The 26,548-nt window shown below is 52.9% G+C and overlaps 2 protein-coding genes across 3 annotated transcripts; both read left to right on the top strand.

Moving 5' to 3' along the window:
* Positions 1-4,326: 4,326 nt before the first annotated feature.
* On the top strand, positions 4,327-11,660 carry FASTKD5 (FAST kinase domains 5). 2 transcript variants are annotated; one of them, XM_086611433.1, is made up of 2 exons: positions 4,327-4,360; positions 8,781-11,660. In XM_086611433.1, exon 2 carries the CDS (start codon positions 8,819-8,821, stop codon positions 11,264-11,266), a length of 2,448 nt encoding a protein of 815 aa, XP_086467559.1. In that variant the 5' UTR covers positions 4,327-4,360; positions 8,781-8,818; the 3' UTR covers positions 11,267-11,660. The 2 variants fall into 2 exon arrangements, with proteins under 2 accessions (XP_086467559.1, XP_086467560.1); XM_086611434.1 differs by lacking the exon at positions 4,327-4,360 and adding an exon at positions 4,503-4,546.
* On the top strand, positions 11,431-24,751 carry UBOX5 (U-box domain containing 5). Its single transcript, XM_086611435.1, has 5 exons — positions 11,431-11,448; positions 15,024-15,984; positions 17,848-19,030; positions 21,942-22,103; positions 24,494-24,751. The coding sequence occupies exons 2-5, from the start codon at positions 15,931-15,933 to the stop codon at positions 24,703-24,705; spliced, it is 1,611 nt and encodes a 536-aa protein (XP_086467561.1). The 5' UTR covers positions 11,431-11,448; positions 15,024-15,930; the 3' UTR covers positions 24,706-24,751.
* Positions 24,752-26,548: the final 1,797 nt, after the last annotated feature.

The raw sequence follows: 26,548 nt of genomic DNA on the forward strand, positions 1-26,548 counted from the left end.
CTGAAGCTGCCCATACCCAGTAGGCCACCAGTCTGGATCACCAGGAGGTATGGTCCATCCATCCCTCTCTGGTCCCCATCCCATGACTGTTACTGGGTCCCTGCAGCAGGTCTTCTCCATTAGCTCACCCATGTGGGAGCCACTGGGTCCCCTGGGGCGTCTGAGCTCACAGTCACGTTCGGTGACAGCCAGACACCAGTGGGAGACCATGGCACTGGCTCTGCCATTCCTGGGAGCCAGGCTGTCCTAGGAGCCCTCTCAGAGGAGAAGGTCCCCTTTTCCCCATGGGTGGCACGTGGGTTCCCTTCCAGTGGCCAAAGGGAGCAAAACGTGCGTGGGCAGAGCTCCACCACCGATGCAAAAGTGTTCCACCACCGGTGCAAAAAAAAATGCTGCACAACCGGCCAGCGCGTCTATGCAGTCTCTTTCCACGCAGTGGTGTCCCTGCAGAGCCCAGCCCAGGGCTGGAGCTTCTCCAAGGTGTCTTCGTTTGCACTCATTTGGACCTGGTAAACGCTGTGAGCCGAGAGGAATCCCTCTTGGTCTTTGCCTTGCACCGGGCACTACGCTTGTGAGGGTTTCCTCACCCTAAATCGATGCACGTTGCTTAGTCGCCTGTCTTCTGCGTCTTCTCCAGCAGATCAATAGGTGTCCCCCCCAAAGCCCAGCTCCCCGCCGGGAGAACGTCAGGTTGGGCCAGCCGGCGCCCCCGAGCGAGCCTGCTGTCTGATTTCACCAGCAATAAAAGTCCCGTGGAGGAGCAGCCAGAGCTCTCCACCGCCGGGTGAGCCGCAGGCTGTGTCTGCATGTAGGACTTCTGCATCAGACCCTTCGTCCAAAGTTTTGGACCTACCCAACTGTAAATTCCACCCCAGCCTCGTGCTTTCTTTCCTCTCGTTCGTTTCTTGACGCCTTCCTTGGTCTCTCTCTGCTCTTACTGTGAATTCAAACCAGAAGTGTTCTGAACTCGACTGCGTTACTGTTTCGTTTCTGCGTTGACTGTTGCTGGTTCTCCGAACTGTGTTTAACAAGACTTTGCAAAAAAAGAAAAAAAAATAGTAAAAAAAAATTATAAATATATATATATATACACACTTAAAAAATAAAATATTTAAAAAAGAACTCCATAAAGTTGGGTGTCTCTCCTGTCCACCAGTCACTTCCGAACACCGTTGTCTTGACTTTTTGCCTGTGGTCGGTGTATTTAAACATGGGAGGTTGAAAAAAGGAAGAGGTAAAATGCAGCGTTCCGGCATTTTTGTACAGCGAAGGGGTGTCTGTTTCAGAAATTCTCGTTAAAACTAACCCACACTTCCCAAGCTCCTGCTAGTCCGTCGTGTGTTTCCGTTGGATTATCAAGATGTGAAGAGCTACTGCCTTTGCGATTTTCTACGGTGAATATATAAATATATCTGTACAGAGGTATGTATATATATAAATATATACGAAGATCTATATGTATACGTATCTCTCACTCTCCTATCTCTACCCGACTGTGAAGGATTTTTATTGGGCAAAATAAAATGGAGAAAGGCCCCGTTTTAAAAACCCGACTGTGTGGCTTGTCTGGTTGTGTTGTGGGTGGGAGAAGTGGCAAGAGCCACGTGGGATTTCGGGAGGGACCCACGGCTGGGCTGAGGAACTGCAGGGAGACCTCACCTTGGACATACCAGCACCTTCCAGTCAAGAGTTTCCTTGTAGCTCCTGTCCTGGAGGGTGGAGAGCTGCCTGGTGTGGCAGAGTGGGAGGGGAGAGGTGGAGGTTGCCGTGAGTGGGACAAGATGTCATGTGTGTTTGTGTCCATGTGGGACGTTCCCCAGTCCTGCTTCCCCAGGGCACAAGCGCTGCTCGGGTTCTTCGAGCACTGGAGAACAAGCACCACAAGGCCATGGTGGCAGCTGCAGGTCTGGACAAGATGTCTGTGTTTGAGGTCTCACCTCAGTCCGTAGCTCAGATGCCCATGGATGTGCCTGGAGCTGTTGGGGATGTTCCAGGGATGACTTGAGAAAGACACGAGCTTTCCATCAGTCCCACAGCTGTGGCATCTCCCAGCCTCATGCGGATGGGCCAAGACTTCCCAACACTCATGTAGGTGACTGAATTGCTCCCAAGCCCATGACTACTGGCCCCCACGCCAGGTTCAGACTCAAGGGATTTTCAGGTGAGGACACACTGAGGAAGACAAGACCCAGGTGGAGATGCCAGTCACACCCCTGGACCCGGTCACAGTGGTGGGAACCTGGCACGAGCAAACACCTCTTCCCTCCCATGCCAAGACCTCGCTTGAAGCGGCCACATCTCCTGCTGCGGCATCTCTCTGGGGTTCCCCTGGCTCTGGGGCTTGGAGGCTGCCAACCCCCAGAGAAACCTCTGCTGTGGTGAGGCTGCAAGGCTGGGAAGGGAGATGGTTTGGGGAAGCAGCTGTCTGGGCTGCAGGGAACAGGGCAGGGAGGTGTGGGACGTCCACCCATGGGCATCCTGGCTCTGGCTTGGAGAACAGGGCTGCTTCCCTGGCAGGAGGTCTTCATGCAGCTGAAGGAGTAGAAAATACAAGCAGCCGAAACGCACCAAATTTATGTTGGAGAGAAGGATCCATGCATGGTCCAAGCAGGGAGGAGGACATTGCACGGGAGGCAGATTTGGAGGCTGGCCCCAGGCTGAGGTCCGTTTCACCCTCCCTCACAACCAGGGAGCTGACACAATGTCCAAAAACTCCTGCCAGTTTCCAGGTTTTTATTCAAATGAATCCCACCCCAGCTGCTTCGTCAGCGTCACATTAAAGCAACAATCACATCAGCATTGCATGGTTACAAAAACCAACAAATCCAGCGCTTTTCCCAACACCGACTTTGCTGGAGAGGTCTCCATGACAAAGGTGATGCCTCCCAGGGCAAAGCGAACCTGTCAGGGATCCGATGCTTTCCCTCAGACCACGGTGAAGGTCCAAAGTGCCATCAGTGACACAAGGGTTTTATTGCAGCTCACCACAAGCAGCGCGGCTCTGCTCCAGCTCCGTTTCGTCTGCTAAAGACGCCATCTCTCCTCAGTTGCCAGAGGACAAAGGGCTGATGCGATGAGAGAGATGAAAAGGAAATTCACCTCACGGAAAGGACAGAAACGGAGGTAATAACTCAGCAAGCCCATGTGCCGGTGACCCTACGCGCCAAGCCTTGCTGAGTGCACTTCCACGCTGGAGGCTGTTACGAAACTTTGACAAAATAATCAAGATTTAATCAAGTAGAGAAGTTAGAAAACTGAAAAAAAGTAAAACGTACAAGTTAGGATTGTTAAGTTTAGTAAGTAACTATAGAGACCTCACTAGGAAATTACTGGATGTTTCGATGGATTGTTTTAAGCCAAGGAACCATGGATACCTTGTCACCCAGCTGCTGCATTTTTCTGTGTTTTAAGAAGTTAAGGAGACCGTCACGGACACCAGATACGTCGCTTGGAAACCCCCTTGCCCCTTCCCATCTTAGTTTGGATATCAAGGATTCTAATCAGTAAAATTAAATAGAATAACCAATGATTATGTTACAGAATGTTGATAGGTAATATAGCTAGCAAAACCGATTGCTTTAAAGGTCAAAATTGAGAGCGAGAATAATATGCAATTCTGTGTAAAAAAACTTAGGTAACAATGACTCGACAAAGTAAGCGTGTACAAAAACCCCTGGACTTTGATGCCAGGGTGGACACGCTTGCCCGGAGCTACCCCCGTGCCCCCCTGCGCAGTAATAAAGGAGTGCCCGTCTATCTACTTTGTGTAGACGAATTCTCTTCCCGGCTGCCAGCAGCTTTGCTGGTAACAAGGCCTTATTTATTACTGTCTGCCAACGCTTCAAGCCCGCAGCGCACAGAGGCGTGCGGGAACGGCGCAGCCGGGAATGTTTTCCATACTCCAAACCCGCCCGGGGACGGGCGCGCCGCAGGGCCCGGCTCCGGGGGCCGCAGCCCGGTCCCCGGGGAAGCCGCGCGCCTCCCGCCGCTCCCTGGAGCCCCCGCCGGGGCCGCAGCCGCCGCGCCGCGGGGCGAGCCCCGAGAGCGGCCGCGCCGCCATGGCGGCCCCCGCCGCCGGCACCGCGGGTAGCCGTGTGACCCCCGCGTCACATGACCCGCCCGCGTCACGTGGCGGCGCGACGTGCCGCGCGCCGCTGGCGCCACCTGCCGGCCCCGCGCGCGCGCGCGCGCCGCTCCGGCCACCCACCCACCCGCGCGCGCGCCGGGCCTCGCTCGGCTGCCGTCCGGCCGGAAGTGCGTCGCCGTCAGGTGGCCGGAAGCGGTGAGAGGCGACGGGGGTGGCCGGGCGGAGGGGCCGGCGGGCAGCAGGGCCAGAGCCGGCGGCGGGCGCCGGGCCCCGGTGAGTGCGAGCGGGCGGCGCCGCGTCCCCGTCCGCGTCCCCCTCCCCGTCCCCCTCCTCTCCTCTCCCGCTGCCGCCCCCTCAGCGGGAAGGTGGGGGGTGGGGGGAAACACTGCAAACGCGCATGCGCCGAGCCCCCGCCTGCCCGGGGGCGGCAGGAGCGGTGGTTCGCTGCCCCACATGCACGTATGTATATAGATGTAGATATATATGTGTTATATAGGTATAGGCACACAATATATACGTAGTACAGGCACACGGGTGCGCAGCGGGGTCAGGTTTCGGGCGGTGCCCGCTGCCCCCCGGGGCCCGGCGGCCGCTCAGCCCCGACGGCAGCCGAGCCCGGTAACGTGCCGCCTTCCGCTGCCGGCGGGGCCTGCAGAGGTGTGGGGGGGAAAGCGCAAACGAACAAAAAAGTGGCGCTTTTGCACTCTGGCGTCGTAATCTGGTGTGTGGGCTGGGGGGCTGGAATCTGTTATTTTTGCTCTTCAGCCCGGGCACTGGCGTTAACTGGGGGCTCTTGGCCAAAACGAGCGGCTTCGCCCCAGCGCTTCGCTGCTCAGATCTGCAGTCGCTCGCACGTGCCGGGGAGGTGCCGTCTGCCCGTTCGCTGCCGGTGGTGCTGGGGAGGGGCAAGCACGGCACGGGGCGGCGTGCTGCAGCGGTGGGTGGTCTCCTGGTGTGGGCCCTGGGAGGGTTTTTCAGCGCTGCTGAAAGTCCTTTGAGTGCTCCAGAGGGACCAAAAGCATAGGAAGCATTTTGGGGTGCACCTATAGCCCCTTTCACAGAGTTGAATCTCCAGAGCGGGTGGCATACCTCCAGGAATGTTGTTTTCCCTGAGGTTCAGCCAACGCTCAGCTGTGCAGTCGCGCTCTTGGCTGAGAACTCGGCTGTAAGCGTGACACACAGGCACACACGCAAAGATGTTTCCATCCCAGAGGACCTCCACAAAGCGCGTTTGCAGCCTGCAGGGCCCTGCTCCAAAACTCGCTTTCTGACTGGCTTTTTGGAGTCGCTGGAAGTGAAATTGCTGGAGAAACTTACCCAGAGGTGGGAAGGAGTTTGGCTGTGTACGAAGGAGAAGAGAAGCGCAGTGGGAGGAGGAAGGAAGGCTGATTACTCAGGGTAACAGAGAGAGAGGAAAACCGAGAAGAGGTGTAGGTTGAGTTGGAAGAAAAACGCTATAGAAACTGAAAAGATCACAAAGATTGAGGCTGAGGTTGGGGGAATGTCACAGGCAAAAAGGCACCTGAGCCCGGCCTGTTTCTTTTGAATGTGCTTGAAGTATCTCGACACAGCCCAGCCTCGCTCCTGTGTACATGGTCTTCTCTTTTTTTGCTGGATTCGGAGCAAAGGAGGAGAAAAACTCTGTCCTCACTGAATAGCTTCCCAAGTGCGTCACAGCTTAATGCTAAGCTACGTGGATGGTGTTCTTAGCGGTACGCGACATTCCCCTTTGTGTGAATGCTGTGACTTTGATTTTCTGTCTTTGAAGTGGGGCTGTTGTTGCTGGATTTCATAGGTAGTATCACTTTGCAACAGCAGATAGAACTTGTTTATTTTTAAATAAACGGCCTGCCTCTTAGTAGTGCTTGCCTGTCTCTCAACAATAGAAAACAGAGAGAGGATATGTAAAATAGTCAGACAAGAAAGTCTCTTGGAAGACCTAGGTAGGATAAACCTCCTCTTGTCCCAGATCATTTTTGCAGCTTGAACCAGCCCCTCCAAGTGTCCCCCAGGACAAGCTCTGTGAGGTGCTAGAAGAGATGATGCCAGGTGGGATGAGGTCTCCTTTCCCAGCCATGGTGTAGATCTGAGCCTTGCCCACTTCACAGCTGCCTGTCTCCAGCCCCACGAAGCGGGTGTTGCGTCGCTTGCAGCCAGTTCAGGCTGGGTATCACAGCCAGTAGAGCCAGGAATGACATTTTCTTCAAATATTTTTATGTGCTGAATGGGAGAGCTTTGCAATCCAGCTCTTGCTTGCTCCTGCTGACGGCTTTGCGATGCCTGGACTGTGCCTCAGCGTCACAGCTCTTGGCTTGGGTTTTGCTGTCCAGGTTCTGAGGAGATTTTTCCTTTCCCTCGCTCACCAGACAGTCAGTGGTAGGGAAGGGCCAGAGTCTCTCCTGCCTGCCGTGATTTGATTTCTCTCGTGGGAAGGGGACCGTCACAGCCCTGCAGCTGCCTGGCTGGCGGGGAGGAGCGCAGCTGTAAAGGTCAGCAGTGCCTTGGGGTCTGTGGAGCAGAGGCTGAACTGCACCAGGGGGCTGCCCCGTGGTGTGCCTTGAGATATAAATGAAGTGCCTGGCAAGGCTGGCCCCTAATGAGTGTCTCATCGAATTTGTCAGCCCTCCTCCTTGTATGGCTCTGTCCAGAAATCTTCGTTTCAGCTTGACCTCCCTCTCTTTTCCCCTGGAACCCCCTGTTCTCCACCCAGGCTGCTTCTCTGACCTCTGCTGCTGGGACAGCTGAGAGGGTTACTGCTCCGTCAGCTTCTCCTCACCCTGCAGCTGGCAGTTGCTGCCCCCAGGCTCTGCCCATGAAGCAGAGCATGTGAGATCTGGTCTGCTGTCTCAGTACGAGTCAACACGGTTGATCCCAGAGGGCTGAATTGAGCCACTTGACTTTGCACTGGAGCAGATCGGGAGCTCTCCCTTACCAGCTCTGTGCCGAGATCTTGTCCTCAGACAGAAGCCAGGCACTGTCCAGGCAGAGGTAAAGCTACCTGGGGAGAGAACAGCCCGCAGGGAGCAGCAGGCTGCTTGTGCCTGTGCCACATCAGAGATGCCTGGCCTGCCTGCCTGCTGCCATTACTGCTTTTGCTGCTCTGGGAAGGCTCAGGGCGCATGTGAAAACAGCTGAGGCTGCTGCAGGGAACCATACCCCGGCAGGCAGCGCACCACAGCTGGCACCAAGAGGGAGCAAAGACCGTTGCTTCAACTCTCCTCGTCTTCCCTCCCTTTCCATCTCACCTTTCCTTGGGAAGAGCTGATGCTTTGCCGTTGCGACGCAGGAATAGATCATCTAACAGGTCATGAGATATGTGGGGATTCTTGTAGTCAAAAAAAAAAAAATCCAGCTTATGTTCAGCCAGAACCTCTGGTGATCCCCCATCCCACCACAGCCGTCTCCTACTCAGACGTCCCAAAGCCACAGCGTTCACCCCACCTCTTCATCCCCTGGGCATCCATTTTGCTGTTGGATGTTCACCTGCACCAATTCTATGACAGCTTGATGTGGCCCTGATATAAGCAGAGCTCAGAGGGGGGTGCCTGGGAAGGGTTTATTTGCCCCGTCTGGGGAGCACAGGAGCTAATGCTGTTGCAGTATCTCTTCCAGGCTTGGACTTTCCCGGTTGCTTGGCACCCTGTGGTAGCGGGAACACAAGAGATTTTAACCCCGTGCGCTGAAAACGCCTGGTTTAATGCGTCCTTGGGGTTGGCCGCACGTGGTGGGACCAAAGTGTGTTACACAGAGTGCTGACCCACTGCTTTGTTTTTGTCAGCATCTGCATCATCATGAACAGGCTCATGGGGCAGCTTGTGCAGGCTGGCAACGTGCAGCTTGACTCCTGGCAAATTTCTCATCCTCACCCTCTGTGCTGTAGCTGGTTTAGGCAGGAGTTAGGAAGGCACCCTGCATTTTTAAGCTTCCTTTGCCCTAAAACTATGGGAATCTCTCCCAAGTCTGAAGCGCAGAGTTCTGTTCCCTCTGGTTCTCAATTCGGGATGTAGCATCTCCTAACGGTTTGTGTGACTTCTCCCATACTCTTCCCCAACTTTGTTCTGGGGCCACGTTTCTCCTTTCAACTGATCTTTACCACCAGGTTGTGGGCCAGCTTTCGCACTGTGGGGTTGGTGCTGTGGTGACTTTGCCCACAGCCTCCACACGCTGTCCCCAGGTGCCAAGAGCAGCGCGGCACCCTGGATATTTCAATAACTTCTCAGGTGGTGGTTAGTGTTTCAGACTATGAAGGAGCAGAATGCTCTGCTTGAATACATAAAGTCTCTTGAACTTTACTGCAAAAACATGTTTTCGTTGTTTAGAATGAAAGCAAGAAAAGCAGTTTGGGTCTCTTAAAAACGAAAGAGATTTCTTTTTTCTCCTGTAGTCTCTGCCAAGTTACTTGTAGCTGCTGAGTAGTCAGTAGTACCTGACTTTGGGCACGTCAGGTCACCGGGGTGCTTGTCTCGAGCTGCCTTTGCATGAGGTCGTGTTGGATAGCGGATGCCTTACAGGGATTGGACTAGATGATCCTTTGAGGTCCCTTCCAATCTCTGACATTCTGTGATTCTGTGAAACAGCCACCCTGGCTAGGGGAAACCCTGGCGTCGCCTCCCTTTCTGTAGCGTAAAGGGTAGATTAAAAAGTGCTGCGTGTTAGGTGGAAGCCACTCATTCTTCGTCTGCCCTTTTTTCAGTACCTGGAAGCAGTTCTGACCCCAGTAAGTTGTGATCCATGGCTACAGTGCTAATATGCCGAAGATTTCCAAGACTGAGCAGGGTGACTACGTTTTCGACTACAGCCAAGTGCAAGGCCGCGAGCGGGAGCAGCAAAAGTGAGCAGAACAAAGAAGAGAACCCAGAAACAGCCAACACTGGGACCGAATCTGTGGCTACAATCCAGCTGCTGAATCCTCTGGACTACAAAGTATCGTACAATCCATCTGCCTATGCCAAAAGCAGAGCTACCTCCCAGCAGCATGCTGCTAGGAACAGTGTCCAGGCTCTCGGTGACACCTTCACCGGCTCTGGCACTGCACAGGCTCAGCATAAATTTGGGACCACCTCTTCTCAAGCTTTGCCACCCCTCAGCAGTGCCCTGCCAAAGCCCGAGTCCAAGCCAGTCCTTGAGAAGACTGTGTCAGCACACCTCTCTGCGGCACAAACCAAAGAGGAGGCAGAAGATGAAAAAACAGAAAAGCACAACTCCAAGGAGGACCCTCGCATGTTTCAGAAGGGGAGGCCTGAGTACCGATCCCTCAGCTACGACAAGTTTGAGCCCATAGAGACCCTTCCTTTAGAAGAAGGCGAGTCAATTTTACGCAGCGTGGCCACGTGCCAGGGCAGCCAGAGCCCGGGAACTCTCACGGAGTATTTTCGCAAGCTGAGTCGTTTGCCGCTGGAAGCAGGCGCAGCGCTGGTGTCCGAACCCAGGTTTAGTACGTTGTGTCGCTGCGCTGTCAAAAACATGGAGTCGTTCAGCACTTCGGACCTGATGGATGTTTTAAAGGCTTGCATCCGTCTGGGCGTTCCACCCACCCACCCTCTGCTGAACGCCTGCGAGAACGAATTCTGCCGGCGGGTGTGGGACATGGACCTGGAGCAGCTGCTGCTGGTGGCCGATTACTGGCGCTGTCTGGAGCGGAGTGTGCCTTCCTACCTCAGCATTTTGTTCAGCTATGCCAACATGCACTGGAAAGACCTCACTTTGCCCCAGTTTGTCCAGCTCGTTTATATCATAGGCGAAGGCCGGAGGTCACCCGCAGACTTGCTGCAGAAGATGGAGAGCAGGATTTTGAAGGACTTGGACTCTTTCACCTTGGAGGAGGTGGGTGCTATCTGCTTAGGGCTCTTCAAGTCCACCAGCGGTATCTCTGACCACGTCATGAGAAAAATTGCAGACAGAGTCTCCCTGCAGATGGAAGACATGAGCACCTACGCTTTGGTGAACGTGCTTAAAATGCTTCGCTACATTCGCATGGACCACTTACCCCTCTTGAAGGAACTGGGAAAGGTCATTCCCGCTCGGATTCCCACGGTAAACATCCAGGGCATCATGCACATCTCTCTTACCTATTCATCCCTACACTACTTTGATGAAGGCGTCATGGCTGCTGTAGCCATGTCTTTGCCTTCAAAGGTGACTTATTGCCGAAGCAAAGATGCTGCCAAGTTCTTGTGGTCGTTTGGATGCCTGGACTACGAACCTCCGAATGAGGAAGAGTTTTATTCCAGCCTGATAGAGCAAATGCATAGAAAACTCCATGAATTCAGGAAGTTTCCGGAGCATCTCCTTACTGGTTTGCTTGGCCTGGCATTTGTCAGACGCTTCCCAGAGGAGCTGATAGACTATGCTTTGAGGGATGAGTTTGTCCAGAAAACAAGAGGTAGTAAATATGAGCTCAGAAAGGACCTGTTCACCCTTGGTAAGAGTGTTGAAATTGAGTGTCCAAGCTACCAAGGCAGCCGCCTTCCCCCTCAGCTCTCCCAGGAGATTACCGAGATGGTTTTGAACTTTGCAGAGGAAGAAATCTATGTCAGGCCTGAAATTGTGGAAGCCGTGTCTCTTCTCGAGAGCATGTTAGGTGGCCCCGGGTATGTGAAAAGCCACATGATCCTGCCTCACACGAGATCGAGTGATCTGGAGGTCCATTTGGCCTGGGATGGACATCCCATCCCTTTCAACTTAGAAGACCCTACTGCAGATAAGAAACTAAAAGACGTCGGAGTTAGGCTAACGGATGACTTAATGACTCAGCTTATAAAAGGGAGATCTAACAGCCAGTCTCCTGTGGAAATGCAAAATGAAGCCAGGACTTCCGGCCGGGAGAGGAGGGAAGAAGCACCAACACCACACGCTGGGGATCGGTCTGTACTTTCGGGTGGAGCGCTTGTCACAGGTGCCAGATGTCTTGAGCCCCCACCTTCTCCTGCGTTGAATCAGCGTCCTCGGGAGGTGAAACTGGCTATTCAGGTGTCCAACCGAAACCACTACTGCTACTGCTCCAAGCGGCTCCTGGGGCTGCACTGTTTGAAACGGCGGCAGCTGCGGCAGCTGGGCTACGTGGTGGTCGAGCTTCCCTTCTGGGAATGGTTTCCTCTGCTCAAACGCACGCGCCTGGAGAAGCTGAGCTACCTCCATTACAAAGTGTTTGACCCGGCGCTGCTTAGCAGGGCTGGCTAGTCTGGTGTGGCCCCGGCTCAGAGGCTGGCACGGCCTCCCGAACGTCCCCTCTTTCTGATCACCAATTGAAATGGCCTCTGGGTGTTGGTTCAGTTTTTGGCAGGTGCTCTGATGCTCAGGCTGCCTCGCTAAGTTCAGCGGTTCTGCTCTGCTGACAGTCCTGTCTCGCGTGCTCTCCTTTCGTACGTATCTCCTCAAATGCTTCCGTGACAAATAAAAACATACTGTCCTATTCTTTTTTCTCCATGATTACCTTTTTTCTCCGCCCTAAATGAAAGTGGATGGGTTTGGTGACTCTGGGAGAGCAGAACAGTGATGCTTGGTAGAGAATTGGGGTGATTTTTAGTTCTGATCTTTATTCTCCTTGATTACCTTTTTTCTCCGCCCTAAATGAAAGTGGATGGATTGGTGACTCTGGGAGAGCAAAACAGTGATGTTTGGTAGAGAATTGGGGTGATTTTTAGTTCTGATCTTTATTCTCCTTGATTACCTTTTTTCTCCGCCCTAAATGAAAGTGGATGGATTTGGTGACTCTGGGAGAGCAAAACAGTGATGTTTGGTAGAGAATTGGGGTGATTTTTAGTTCTGAAGCTGACCTGGGTGTCAGGAGCGCTTATTTCCGTACTGTTTCCGCCACCACTGAGGAAAGGCCAACAGTCTGAGTTTCTCCTTTAGGAGCTGTGCATGAGCAGGACACAGCAGGAAAGCTGAGTGGTGAGATGGAGGCTGGAGCTGAGAGTTGGGCTGCTCTAACTCTGAGACATTAATTTCGTGCTCGGCTCTCAGCAGTGCCTGGCAGAGAGCATTTGCCTCCTGTTGACCCTGTTGGTAACATCTGCCACCAAATGGGGCTGACAAGTCCACCTCGAGGTGATTCACCTGCCTGGGGGCCTTGAAGTCCTGTGCAAACTCGACTGCCAACTCCAGCTCTGTGGAGCATCTGCTCTGGAGGCTGCTGGTTTCACTCTCTGTCGCAAGGCTCATCGTGTTATTTTCGTGCTCAGGACGGGGCCCAGTGTCTGGTGTCTGCACACCGTTCTGAGGACAGAGTTGCTGGCTTCTTCCTGAGCTTTCAGGTGATGTTCCTCTCCAAGAGGAGGGAAGTTTCCTGAGGTGCTCAGGGCAGGATCTTCACCTTACCAGAGCTGCAGGGATTATTTCACGTGGAGCAGCATGTGAAGCTCCCATTCCTACTGCAAAGGCAGACGAGCTGTTGGGGCTGTTTTGCAGTGCGGCGTTTCAAGGTGTACTGAGGTGGAGGATGGGGAGGAGGGGTGGCTGTAAGCAGGTTGTTGTCCCAAGACAGATCCTGTATAATAGCTTATTTTGGCTGCCTGGTTTAAAATGGCTGGGCTGTTTTTTTTTTCCTCTCCCTGAAATACTCAGCGTTACGGAGCACTCAGCGTTCAGTGCCCACTATGGATGTTCCTTACTGCAGCAGCTCCCGAGTTGTATGTAGGACACTAGGAAGGCACTTAGTGACTAGCTCCAAAAACCCTGGCTTTAAATGACTTGTCCAGGATCACAGAGGATCTTGCTGGCGTAGAAAAGTACAGAGTATTCAGTCCGTCAGGTCTGCATTTCACTGCCTCAGTCCAAAGATCTTCATTCGCCTTCGGGAAGCCACACACCCCAGAGAGATGGGACAGTTGTGTGACATCCTGATGGCACTTTGTAGTCTTTGAGTCCTCCGTGATCTTTGAGTCGTTTGTTTTGCCAGGCCACGACTTTAGCAATGCAGTTTTCTAGCTGTTGTATTTTTAAAGCATTCCTAAGTTCAGAACGTCCGTGTCACAACCACCTGGGTTGTCACTGGCCCGGGAGACCTCCACACAAGTTTGGGGCATAATGGCAACCGTAGGCATAGGAAGCCACATCTGCTGCCCTGTCTCATTCTTTTCCAGAGCTTTTTACAGTCTGCATTTCCCCAGCTCTTGCGTCAGCCCAGGCTCTTTGTCCCCATCTGATCTGCTCCTCACCTGCTTTTGCCTGTCCCTGCTGATTTTTGTTCCAGCCTGCTTCTCTGGCCTCAGCCAGCCCCTTTACCTTCCTATCACACTGTGTCCAGCCAGTTCTCACTTTCCTTCTTTACATGGAAGCTTAGTCCTAATTTCATTCTGTTTAATCTATCCCTTCCTAATTTCATTCTGTTTAATCTATCCCTTCATCCCCACTGTCTGTCTTCTGAGTTGCATTTTCATGGGAAGAGTAAAAAAAACATAGCCATGGCTAAAAGTGACCAACTTTTGCTGTGAAGCAAGAGCGCAGCAGAGCTTTCCAGAAGAAAGGAGAGCAGTGACGTGCAGAATAATGCGTTTTCCTACGGAGATGTGGAACCTGGGAAAATTAGCCTGAGTTCTTTAAGTCTGTCAGAGTCACAAACAGGTAGGAGAGAATCATACAAAATACACCTGTATGTACAGACAAAGCTCCTCACGCTGCAGAACCGGGGGGGTGAATTGAAAGGCAGCATGTTTAGTTAGAGAATAAGTTGTTTGTAATTAACCAGAGCTAATTGCCACAGATTATTAAAAGCATGGTAGAAAAGGATAGATTCAGGACGCAACCTCACTAACAGCCTCAGGCATAGAAGAAGAGGCGAGTCCGTCCTGAGGAATGGCTTGCACCCATCTGTGACTTTCCTGGTGCGAGGAACAATGGAAAGAGGAGGTTGTGTGACCACAGGATCCACAGAATTTGGCATCCACCACCGGCAGGATCTCAGTAGATGGTGGCTCATGAGGAGCGGGTTCTGAAGACGATGAGTTTGGAGGGATGCAGAGGTGAAGGTGCCTCTCGCCACTCACTGTTGTTCAGGGGAGGTCTCACCAAGACTTGCCGAATGCGAATTCACCAGTCTGGTCTAGTCAAAAGGGATATGGAGGAGTCTTCAGCCCAGGAAAGAGACATGAGGAGAATTAGGAGAGAGGGCGAATCTTGTGTTGTTCCAAGAAAAGGAGCAAGAAGAGTTGGTTTGTCGTTTTTCATAGTACCAGCACTGAGAGTGCCAAGCTAATTTACCCGGCAGCAGGTTCAAGATGAACCAAAAGCGGTGGCTTTTGTCACACAGCTTGTAGTTAAACTGGCAACCTTTCTCCCGCAAGGTGTGGGTGCCAGAAGTCAGACCAGTTCAAAAGCTTGTTTGAACAATTCCTCACTGGCAGCCCTATACTGGGAGCCTCTCAGACTCAGAAAACCAAGAAAGTAGTATCGGAGGAGCATTCGTTTGTGCTTGCCCTGTTCCTCTGTACCCTGTTGAGGAGCCGGAATCGCTCCTGATGGCCGTCACATCAAATATTGGGCTAGAAGGGGTGCTCATCTGACCCACTGCAGCCCTTCTTAGGTTTACACATGCTTCGGTCGAGCATTGGCATTGTAGCCTTCAAGCGCTGCTCTCTGCAGGCTCGGCATATATCGTGTTGATTTTTATGTGTTGGATTTGTACCTGGGACACCATATTTCCCTTTTCAGGCACCCACGCCCTTAGCAGGCGGGCAAAACGAGCTCAGCAACACGCTGTGTTCCGGCAGCCAGACTGACGTGCCCCTAGAAGGCCACTCTCAGTTTGGCTGAACTGACAGCTCCGGGTGAAAATCATTAAAGGGCTGCTTGTTCTTGAAGGAAGCCATATGCAAGGTTGCCCGAGGCAATGGCATGTTAAAACTAGGGTTAACATAAGGTTAAAGTTCTGACCTCGCAGATAATTTCATTCTTAAAAGGGAGCTGATAGAACTGATTCGAGTCACATTTTTTTCAGTGGAAAAGAAGGCATATTCACTTGAGTTTCTTTCATGAACATTGTCAGAAGAATCAGCTGGGTCAGTGTTCAGAACGTAGATAATCTCCCTTAGAGCCATTAAGTACCCTCTGCTCCCTTAATAACCTATTATTAATGTCTGTGTTTAATCTTAGCTTAATCTGAGGCTCCTGAAGCCCTTGAGAAACAGTTCTCTGTGTGGCAGCGCCGCGTTAGCTCTGGCTGGTGTTACCTCTTCCCAAGAGGCTCCATCCGAACTTGCCGTGTTGCGTGATGTTGTCCCGGAGCAGGCAGGTGCTGCCTCATGTGCTGCAGGCAGCAGACAGACGTGGCTTGTGGGGGCAACTGGGCACGGAGGCAAAACGCACAGTTTAAGGCCAAATGATGGGAATGGACACTGGCTCTTTCCGCTTCGCAGCGGTGAGGGGCTGTGGAGCTGGCCGCACTGGGCAGGTGTCCACCAGGTCCGACTGACGCTGCCGCGAGCTCACACTGATTCCTTGGACAACCTCCTGTGATATCCTGGTGCTTTGCTGTATCTACAGAACCTCCTGCATCTCTGATAAACTTTCAGATCTGATGGCTGGTCTATCTGTAGGTAGGAGACTTTTAGTTCAAGTAGCTGTTTTCTCTTGGACGTTTCTCCAGGGGTTCACTAATTAATGTTAACGCAGTTTTTTTCTCTCGATCCCGTCTGTGCACCACAGTCATTTGGGTTTATACTGACTTCACCTCCCGGACTCAGACCTGAGCTGCGTTTTAGGAACTACCGAGCTTGTAACTCCTACAAGCTCCGAAACACCGGATCCTCTCGCTGTTCACTGATGTTCACTGTCTTTGTGTTGCTTCTTTTTCTTTTACAAGCTGAATCTGATGCTCGGGAAGTGAGCTCTCTCCAACTGCCAAGATGGTAATAAACCTCTGTCTCCCACAGTTCAAGCCAAGAATTCACTGCAACAAGGTAAAATAATAATGTGTGGCATTTTAGCGGGGTGGAGGGGTTAGGTGGAAGTGGCGTGCTGGACTGGTTGGGTCTGGGGAGGGCCTGTTCGTTGCTCATCTGTGATAATTAGCCGTGTTTATGGAAGGCTGGTTTTTGGCTGGCTGTGCCAGGCTTCCCTGAGAAAACAAAGCAAAGGCAACTCACAGCAAACACTGTCATTTTGTGTGGTCTGGCTGGTTCAGAGAGGGATTTTAACAGGGGAGGCTGTGCATGTCCACTGGCAAGAGAAGCCTTGAGGACAGATGCAGTCCCAGCCTAGGTAAGGTGTAGGCTCTTTAGTCTGCAGAGCTGAGTGCGTTTTTGTCAATTAAAATCATTTTCCAGTGGTGTGGGAGGGTTCTCATTTGGGTGATTTGCCCAGAGCTTTCTCTTCCAAGCTCACCAGTCTTCTGTCATTCCTAGCAAGGAGGTTTTGTGTTGGGAATCTGGGCTTCTGGATCCTCTTTCCCTTTTGTGCTTCGGTCTTGAGAGAGTCACTGATGTGTGAGCACTAAGAGAACCCGTGTGTGGGTGCTCGAGATCTGCAGCTCAAGTGAAGATAAAAGTGAAGCCAAAGGCTCAGAACTTTGAAAAATCAGTACTGAGGGATTTCCCAGAAGTTACTCTTCAGTTTGTCCTGTCCACTCTTTGGTCAGTCTCTGCCAGGTAGTGTTAGAAGACTCTTATCATCTTGTGTGACTGCTCTGATGTGACACACACTAACTTGGAGGGAAAAATCCCTAATTGTGCAAGATCTTGTAACAGGACAACATTACGTGCTCACAGGTGTGTGTGCTGACTTGAGATACTTTTTTCCCTGCAATATCACAGCTTTCCCTTTGTCCAGTTCTTGACAAGGTTTACTAAGGCTACTTTAGAAGTACATATGTTTTCACTCAGCATCGTCAGAATCTCTTTGAAACTACCTCGGCTTTAATTCAAAGCCATGTTTTAATTGTCCGTCTCCCCACCAACTCACACCCCAAAATCCAAGACAGCCTTGGATTTGTAAGTATTGTGCTCTAAAAACAGCAGTACAGGTGCGGCCACCCATGCGGGTGGTGCCCTGAGGAGACCCAGCCATGCTGCTGAGATCTGGTGTGGTTGTTCTGATCAGGAGGGTGTAGGGCGTCCATAGTAAGCAGGTGGAATAAATAGCTATTCCTTGCTGTTATTTGTTCATTTAGCAGACTTTTTAGGCTCCAGGGCTTCCAGGAAAGCGAATGGGTAGAGCCAATTTGCCCAGGAGCAGACCAGAGGGTGGGATGGCGTGTTCTGGGAGATATGGGGTGGGACCCAGCCTGGTTAGATGGATCTCCCTCAGGGGTGGGCAGGGTTAATCCCAGAGCAGGAGAAGGCAGTTGGATAGCTGACCTTCAGAGGTTTCTCTGGGATCCTGTAACTGGGTGATTCAGGGTACGTTTCCACATGACAGGGTAAGCTGACATAAGGCTTCACCACCGTTGAAGGAGACTCCCATCTCCCCCACGCACACGTGCTCTGCTCCCAGCCACGCTCTCGCTTGATTTAGTTCACTGACCCAGCCAAAACCACAAACCTGTCTGTGATTTTCCACTCTTCTGGCAGTTCAGTCGGCTCTGCAAACAGCTGGCCAGGCAGCAGAGGGTACACAGAAATGCGGGTGGGACGGCATGGCTGGAGGAGGATGGGAGTGGGTCAGTGCCCCAGCAGCAGGGATTTCCTGTGTTGTCTCAGCTGCACATGAAACCGCAGCCTTGGCTCCTAGTTGGTGTCTTCTTGTAAATCTGCATAAGTCCTTGTGAAATTGTTTCCATTTATTTTCTTGCTTCAAATTAAATCCAGTTTTCTCCTGAAACACAGATTTCTGCTGATGGTTACGAAGTGGAGAATCTGATCTCCGAAGACCTTGCCAGGAGAAATCGTGGTTTCCGCAGCGAATACTTTATCAAACCTCCAGTCCACGTCACGATCTCTTTTCCCTTCAACATTGAGATCTGCAGGATTAATATCGACATTTCATCCGGGGGATACCAGACCTTCTCCGGGCTCGAAGTTTACACCTCTACCTCATGCAATAAGACCTCTTGGCAGAGCCCTGAGGGTCAGTTCTCAGGTCTGGCCAGTCAGCCTGTGTCAGACAAAGACACTTTCACTCTGGTGGGCAAAGCTGTCTTAAAAAATCAAAGCAAAGTGACGTTCGGCCACAGGGGCTTCAAGCCAAGACCTCCCTTCCATCAGATGGAAAATGTCTTCTCCTACCCTGGCTCTGCATCTCAGGACCTCTGGAACAAAGGGCCTGCCTCGCTGAGCAATGTCTCGCACTTAAAAATCTGCATCACCCACGTGGCCGGAGGGGGCCTGCCTTGCATTAAGAGGCTGGAGGTGTGGGGCCAGCCTGCCAAATCGTGCCCACAGGAGGTGATGGAAGGTGTCTTTCAGGTGGCCTCCCAGTTCTTCACCCAGGACGTCAGCAGCCTCAAGCCAGAGCTCTGGACACCGATGGAGAGCGACTGCGTGCCCTTCAGCGCCAACGACAGCGAGCAGCAGACCCTCCGCAAGCTGGTGGACGTCGTCCAAGACATCCCCGAAGAATTCCTGGACCCCATCACTCTGGAGATCATGACTTTCCCCATGCTCCTGCCTTCTGGGAAGGTGATCGACCAGACCACCCTGGAAAAATGCAACCGGAGTGAGGCGTCTTGGGGCAGGGTACCCAGCGATCCTTTCACTGGGGTGGCCTTCAGCCAGCACTCGCAGCCCCTACCTCACCCTACCCTCAAGGCCAGGATAGACCACTTCCTCTTGCAGCACAGCATCCCTGGCACTAACCTGCTCGGGAGGGCTCACGCCTCAGAAGTGCTCGTACCTTCTTCCATAACAATGTCTTCTCTGAAAAGGAAAATGGACTGTATGGATCAGAGTTCCGTGCAGCCCCCCTATTTTTCTTCTACAAACTTACTTGTCACGTCTACCTCAGAGAACAGTGCTAAAAAAATGAAAACTGACAGTGACTCGCATTTGATCCAAATGGACTGTTCAACAGGTACCGTGGCTCCCTAAGTCACTTGGGTTTCTCAGCTTGGTGTCTTGACAGCCCAAGGCCAGGTTTTCGAGTGAGGAGGTTCCAGCAGAGATTCCCATCCCACCTCTAGAAAGCTTTAAGGCCATTGTATTTTGCTGTTTGTGGGTGTCACGGAAGTCGGGCCATCATCTCATGGACCTCCCCTCTCCTCAGCACAACCTGCCGTCCCTGGATGGTGTTTGCTCCCGTTCTGTTTCACTTTTTCTCATCCCTAGGCTCGTTGTTCTCATTGAGTTTCCTGAGCAGCCTGTTTCCCAGCCCTCTCGTTCGGTCAGGTCTCCATGCTTCCCTTTTAGTTTGTGTTTCCTTTCTCTTTCTTGCTTTCAAGCCACTGTCCGTGTGGAAACAACGTTTTTCTCACAGTGTGCTGGTTTGAAGTTTCTTTATCATGGATGATTTATTATCCCAGACATCCAAGATGTTCTTGCATCAGCAAGAAAATACGCAACAGCAGGAAAAGAGATGTCTGGTGGTGCCGTGGCGGTGGCACGGGGAGTCCTGGCTGGTGTGGATCTTACGACGAGGAGTGAGGTGGGGAGGAAAGTGGGAATGGGGACACTAATCCTGTTCCCACATTTCCCTGGCCAGGCACTGTCAGCCAGGGCTCTTGGTGGAGCTGGTTCCCTGCAGGCCCAGTGTCATTGCATGAACTGTGGCTGGGACACGCTGACTTCTTCCCTGCTCACGGGGCTGCTGTTGCAGTGGCAGAGGCTGAGCTTGGGGAGCGTGTCACCGCACAGCCTCCGGTCCGCGTTTTTCTTCGTGCAGCAGTGCGAGGGCTTGGAACAGACCGCAGCAAGGGAATTGCAGGCAGTGCTGCCTTCGGAGCAGGGAGGAGAGGACAGCACGTGACAGCACAGACTGGGGGACTTGCCCAGGGTTTGCAGCTAGTTAAAGCAGAAAACCAGGTAGAGACATTAGACAAGGGACGTGACTTGTGTCTGAAGGGGAAGGAAGTGGGTACTGCTTTCCTTTTATCCTTGCTTTTCTCGGCAATCTGGTAGCAGCACTGCTGGGCATAAGCTCCAGGAGTCAGAAAAACAGTCCAGACCTGCAACCCTGAGATAAAGTTCCTGAAAAGCCGAGTGCTTTCACCCACCTCGGTCCCCAGCCGTGCCACAGCTTCTCACCAGGCACCCAAGGCAGCATTGCGGCAGCGCGGTCAGACCTTTGGATCCACCGCAGTGTAGGATACTCTTTGTAGGTCCAGCAGCTCCCACCCAGCAGCATTCAAGCACTGGCGCAGGCTGGACTGGTGAGGAGGTGACTGTCTTCAGAAAGCAAAGGTGATCTGTGGCTTAAATACCACGGAGATTCACACCTCTCTCGCCAAAATCTCTTCCCTCTTGTGCTTTATTCGCTTGCACCTCCAGCCTCCAGTCCACGGTGAAGAGCGTGGCTCGTGGGCGTTTGCTCCTCTTGACTCCACGCTAGATCTTTTGCCCAAATCCATATCTATTTTGCCATGTTTCCTTTCTCCCTTGTTGCCACAGGAATTCCTGAAATATATTGGAGTTGCTGTCAGTGCAGCTGGTACGTGGAGATAACTGTCCTGCATGCAGCAACGCGTGTCTCTCCTATCGTTAGACCGAGTTACTGCTGTAGGTAATGATCCCGCTGGAGGAGGAAGGTGAACTTAAGCTGGGAGGAGGGAGAGGAGGTGTCTTTAGCAGCCTCCTGTGGAGATGGGCTTGAAGAGAGCAGCAGTCTGTTGCACACGGTCTGGTCTGAGTGGGACGGTGTGAATACCTGGGGCACAGGTGTCTTCTGGTCACGTTAGGGCTGTCTCTGAGCAGGTAAGTCGAGTTTTCCCTCTCTTCGCTAAACTAGTCGTCTGTTGGCACGTCAACATGTGTCTCACAGTTTCTGATCGCTGTTCATGCCAGTTGGTACCGGTCTCTCCCATCGGCTTTCTCCCAAAATTGCCCAAAAACATTTTGAGGAAAAGGCTTAGATGGTCCTTTAATTTTGAACAAGTTCTTTAAAGGCTTGGTGGAAAATAGTTAATGTTTGGTGGTACCGGAAGGAGTAGGAAGAAGTCAGACTGCACATTTCTCCTCTGATCTTTCAGTCTAGAGCTCATTCCACGTTTTAGGAAGAATCATTAGTTATTTTCATTGCAGAGGCGTGTAACAGCCGCCGCGGGGGACGTGCCCCGGTCTCACCAGAGCGGGGACTGCCCTGTGGGGTCCTGGAGCTCCCGGAGGAGCTGTGCCCGCACATAAATACAAGCAGAGCGCTCAGCCCAGGGAGCTTGTGCTTCAGTATCTCATCAGCCTTGATTGCTGTAGCAAATGTGCAGCACTAATTCCAAGGTCTTCCTTTGGGAGACGGATTTAACAGAATTAGTGATGCAGGCACCAGTCTTGACTCACAACTGGGACAGAGCGGGGAAAAAAGAGTCCCCTGGATTTTATTAGTGGCTTAAGTCTTCCCAGTTAGCTGCATGAAGCAAGCCTGGGAGCACTGGGCTGGGACCCTTGGTGGAGTGGGCTGGGGGGGCCCAGCCTGGGGCTGCTGCCTGGGGATTCAGAGAGAAGTGGGTTTCGGGATCATTTGGCATTTTGGCCTTTTTCGGACCTGCAGATATAAGCCGGGACCTGGATGTTCGTTGGCGCTGGGGCATGACATAAATGTCTGACAGTAAGCTGTAGGACCTTTCACCTCTAGGTCCCAAAGGAAACGAGGCACTACATCCTCATCCTGACGCCTCTGGGGGAAAGAGACCTCTCGAGAAAACAAGTGGCAGAGCTCCTAAAATCCCGAGTGTTGTCCCTGCGAAAGGTTGAGAGGCAAAGCAGCGTTTCTGCTGTGCCTCGACACCTTGCTTTTTCACAGCATCTGCTTCTCGAGCTTGTGCTTTTCTTTGCAGATCTGGTCTCTCATGAACAAAAACTGTCGGAGAGTTTGGACACTGCCTTGAACTCGGCGCTCAGCTCCATGCCCTCGTTTACGGCCAGGCTGATGAAAAGCCAGCAGCAGGCGCAGAGCGAGGGAGGCTGCAGCAGCTCGTGGAGTGTCGGCACCATCCTCGGTAAGCAGCAGGAGCCTCTGGTCCATGGTTGGGAGCGAGAGAGGAGAGAACTGGGACCAGGTTAACAGGGAGGGTTGTGCTGCTGCTCAGCATCTTTCTGCGCCTCTTCAGACCCCAAAACATTACATATTGAGTGTAAAAATGTTATAGTCTCCCAGCAAGCTTTACTTATCAATCCCTAACTACTGCTTTTCTGTCTCAGCAGTTTTAATGGTTAATTCTCCCAGTGAGAATCACAGCATGGTTTGGGTTGGAAGGGACCTTCAAGAGCATCTAGTTCCAGTCCCCCTGCCACGGGCAGGGACACCTTCCACTAGATCACGTTACACAAAGCTCCATCCAACCTGGCCTTGAAAAATTCCAGGGATGGGGCAGCCACAACTTTTCTGGACAACCTGTTCCAGTGCCTCAACACCCTCAGAGGGAAGAATTTCTTCCTTAGATCTAATCTGAATCTCTCCTCTTTCAGCTTAAAGCCATTGCCCCTTGTCCTGTCACTACACGCCCTTGTCAAAAGCCCCTCTCCAGCTTTCTTGTAGCCCCTTTAGGAACTGGAAGGCTGCTGAAAGGTCTCCCTGGAGCCTTCTCTTCTCCAGGCTGAACAACCCCAACTCTCTTAGCCTGTCTCCATAGCAGAGGTGCTCCAGCCCTGGGATCATCTTTGTGGCCTCCTCTGGACCTGCTCCAACAGCTCCATGTCCTTGTGTTGGGGACCCCAGAGCTGAATGCAGCACTGCAGGGGGGGTCTCAGGAGAGCAGAGTAGAGGGGCAGAATCCCCTCTCTCAACCTGCTGCCCACACTTCTTTGGATGCAGCCCAGGACACGGTTGACTTTCTGGGCTGCCAGCGCACATTGCTGGCTCACTTGAGCTTCTCGTCAACCAACACCCCCAAGTCTTTTTCCTCAGGGCTGCTCTCAATCCATTCTCCGCCCAGCCTGTACTTGTGCTTGGGATTGCCAATTCATGTTCAGGACCTTGCACTTGGCCTTGTTGAACTTCATGAGGTTCTGACAGGCCCACCTCTCCAGCCTGTCCAGGTTCCTCTGGATGGCATCCCTTCCCTCCAGTGTGTCCACAACACCACACAGCTTGGTGTCATCAGCAAACTTGTTGAGGGTGCACTCGATCCCACTGTCCGTGTCGCCAAAACGTTACGCAGCGCTGGCAGGTCAGACCTTGCTGACCCCCAGAAAGCACGGCACGTTGTCCTTGCCTGCAGTCAGAGCAGGCTTCAGCACAAGTCCTGTGACCTGCCCGTGTTGTCGGCTGCCGCGTGTCCACGCTGCCTAAGGACGATCCTGGCTGCATTGTGCTGGGACACAGTGCTCAGCCCAGCCTGTGCTGGGTTGGTTCCGACTGGGAGCTCATCCTGTGTCCAGGCTGTTCCCAGAGCTCTGCCCTTTGGGCTGAGAGGCTTAAGCGGTGCCCGTTAGCTGCGCAGAGCAAGCTGGGGAGTTGCCACCTGATGGGGAACAAGTCCAGTGTGGAGATGCAGCTGGAGAGGTGTAAATCTAGCAAATACCATGTAGCAGGAACAGGAACAGGTCACAGCAGCAGCGTCACAGACTGACCAGCCACATGTGTGCCCAGAATCCCATCAGGTGTGAATGTACATAGGCCGGGCTGTTGAGTCCTCGCGGTTTTCATCCCACCTGCCTGCTAGACATGCCAATCCAGCTGTATGTGCATTCCCAACATTATTTCTTTGGGGTACAGGGGGGCATTAAGCCTTCTTCTGTCCCTCCATGGACTGATGCCTTGAGTGCTGGCTTGCTCCTTCTCTTCCCCCGAGCGAGCATCTGCCCGCTCGTGGCGGAGAAGAGGATTCAGAGGGACCAAGTGACCCTGAGGAAGGGCCAGGGCTGCGCAGCTCCCGGTGGCTCGCCTGTTCTCTCTGACTAGCGTTCGCTGTTTCACAGTGACATTAAGCTATTAAGTTTTTTCCTGTCCCCTTCAAAATTGCTGCCGTTTAAGAGCCGACTGAGTAGCCCTTGATAGGTGGTGTGTGACGGGAATGCAAAGCGATACCTAAAGCATTTCGCTTGGGAATCGGTGACTTTAATCCGAGCGGTGGAAGAGCGGAAGGGAGGCTGATTTAGCCTTGGTAAAAGTGAAAAGCCCTTTACAGTCATCTGTCCTCAATTAAAAAAAAAAATAATAGCCTGACAATGCGAATGCTGACGTGATCCAGCCCCTTCTGAGCACAACCTGCCCCCGAAGCCCGACCGTTCCCTTTCCTTACAGTACTGATAGCGAAAACGGGACACGGACCTGAGCCATGAGCACCGCAGAAAGCAGAGCCCACGGCTCGTAGGCAGGATCGGGCACGTAAGGGGTGGCACAGCGCGGTCTTGTCACCCCCCCAACCTTCTCCTGTCCCTTTTGCAGAGCATGGCAGGAGCAGCCAGACCCAAGGATGTGCCTCCTGCGGCAAAACCTTCTCTTCCTACTTCAAAACGGAGCCCGTGTACCAGCTGCCCTGTGGCCACCTGATGTGTCGCCCGTGCTTGGCCGAGAAGCAGAAGTCTCCGTCGTCGGTGCTGTGTGGGAGCTGCAAAAGGTCTGCCGCCACGCACGACGTCAGGAGGGTCCACTTCTGAGCCTGCCGGGAGGACGAGAACAAGGAGCCGCTGCTGTTCCCCGTGTCCGTATTGATCCGTAGGAGGCCGGAGGCCTTCGGAGAGCGCGTCGGATGAGCACCCGTAATGGCAGAGAGGACTTGGTCTTCTTGTGCTTACAGAGTAGTGGGGGTGGGGGGTTAGAGCAAAGCGATCCGAGGATAACAAAAGCCATAGCTTCTTCAACAAGGAATATGTATTTACACAGAACTGATCTCCACCCGTCGCACCCGCCCTCTCACCGCCGTCCCAGTGGCTCCGTGGTTTAGCATAGGTGCCTTTGGACTGTTGAGTTTAGCTTCCCTGTGAGTTCCAGCCATTTCCGTATTCTGACGAGCAGCCGTTCGGTCGCGGAGCAGGCGGAGTCCTTGTGATTGACGATGTGCAAGCTACCTGTTCTCCCCTTCCCCACCTCCCTCCCCTCCTGCCTGCAGCGCCCTCGCTGTCCTGCAGGAACATCCTCCCGTTAGTCCTCCTGGAGTCCAGCAGGTCACGAAGAGAGGTGGTTAACGCGTGAGTAACTGGCAGCGACCTCATCCTGCTGGTGCGAACTCTCGTGGAAAAGCCATCGCGTCACACCAGACGTCGCTCTCGGTTTCTGTCGTGTGACTGGACCAGCCCCTGCCTGGCTCATAGACATCTAAGCCTTAATAAAGTTGCGTTGAAAGTCAGGTTCTCTTTCTGGCTCGTCATTGCTCTCGCCATGAGTCCTAACGATCTCGTGGAGCGAATCCCTTTGCAGAGGGCTGAATAAATGGGCTGGGAAAAGCCAAGTCAGGCGACACAAAGGATCTGCAGAGCTGCAGATTTTAGGGGGTTTGTCGCAGCAGCCACATGGACCGTCGCAGGGTAGAGGCTCAGATACCTAAACCCAAGGAGGTCTGGCCTTCAAGAAGCTGTTCAGAAAAATGCCAGAAGAAAAAATCACTGGGATCCGCGCTGTCTCCAGCGTGTCCTGGATGTGTTGAGGGTAAGGTGACAGCAGAGGGTTTTGTCACCTGTGTGACCTCCTGCTGCTGCCACTCCATTGGTAATTTCTCACTGATGTTCCGAGCCACCTTCTCTGAGGCGAAGGAGCCTCCAGCTGACTCCGCTCGCCTTTCGCGTCCTGCCATTGTTCTCCCTTAAAAGGCGCCGACTTGCTGAGCGACCCACGGCGTTCGTGGCGTTGTGGTCAGGGGAGCAGCAACTGAAACGCGGCTTTGTGCCGGCGCTGAGCTGATCCTGCTCTTTGTCTGCCTCGGTGGGACTTTGTAATCCAGCTCCGTTTGTAGCCGAAATAGGAAGTGCCCCATCTTTAAATAATAGACGGTTAGAAAAGAGGCAAAAAGCAAATTCCTAAAAATCCCACAATTCAGAGGCAGTGAAAATCCTCTTGATTCTGTGCGGCTGTTGTGTTTGCAGTCAGCCATCCCGGCATGATTCAGCTCTCACACCTCCTCCGCCACACATCTCCGGGCAACCATCGCTCCCTGTCTCCTCCTTCCCTGGCTCTAACGGCACCCGGTCGCCTCCAATGGAACCTGAAGCCGCCGGCTCAGCCAAGTGTCTCTCCTGCCCAAAAGTTTCTCGTGACACCATGCGGGTGAGCAGCGGTTCAGACTGGGAGCCGTTGCACTGAGGTTGAAGGCGAGTTGCCTCTCAAGGATCTATTTGTTCTCCAGGGAGCGAGCACGGAGCCTGATGGAGCAGACAGTAGGATAGGGTGGCAGGGGGGCATCTGATCCAGGCCCCGCTCAGAGACGGGCTCAGTTCCACATTCCATCAGGTTTCTCAGAGCCTTCACTCACCCTATTTCTCCTCCTTAACCCTGTAGGACCCTTTG

Source organism: Tauraco erythrolophus, chromosome 5 (assembly GCF_009769465.1).
Source record: "Tauraco erythrolophus isolate bTauEry1 chromosome 5, bTauEry1.pri, whole genome shotgun sequence".
NCBI lineage: Eukaryota > Metazoa > Chordata > Aves > Musophagiformes > Musophagidae > Tauraco > Tauraco erythrolophus.

What these genes read in the sequence shown, in the direction of transcription:
- FASTKD5 (XM_086611433.1), top strand. Translation starts at nt 8,819, where the DNA reads ATGGCTACAGTGCTAATATGCCGAAGATTTCCAAGACTGAGCAGGGTG.
- UBOX5 (XM_086611435.1), top strand. Translation starts at nt 15,931, where the DNA reads ATGGTAATAAACCTCTGTCTCCCACAGTTCAAGCCAAGAATTCACTGC. An exon ending in CCAAATGGACTGTTCAACAG is followed by an intron (nt 19,031 to 21,941) that starts GTACCGTGGCTC and finishes TTTTCTTTGCAG; the next exon opens with ATCTGGTCTCTCATGAACAA. An exon ending in GAGTGTCGGCACCATCCTCG is followed by an intron (nt 22,104 to 24,493) that starts GTAAGCAGCAGG and finishes TCCCTTTTGCAG; the next exon opens with AGCATGGCAGGAGCAGCCAG.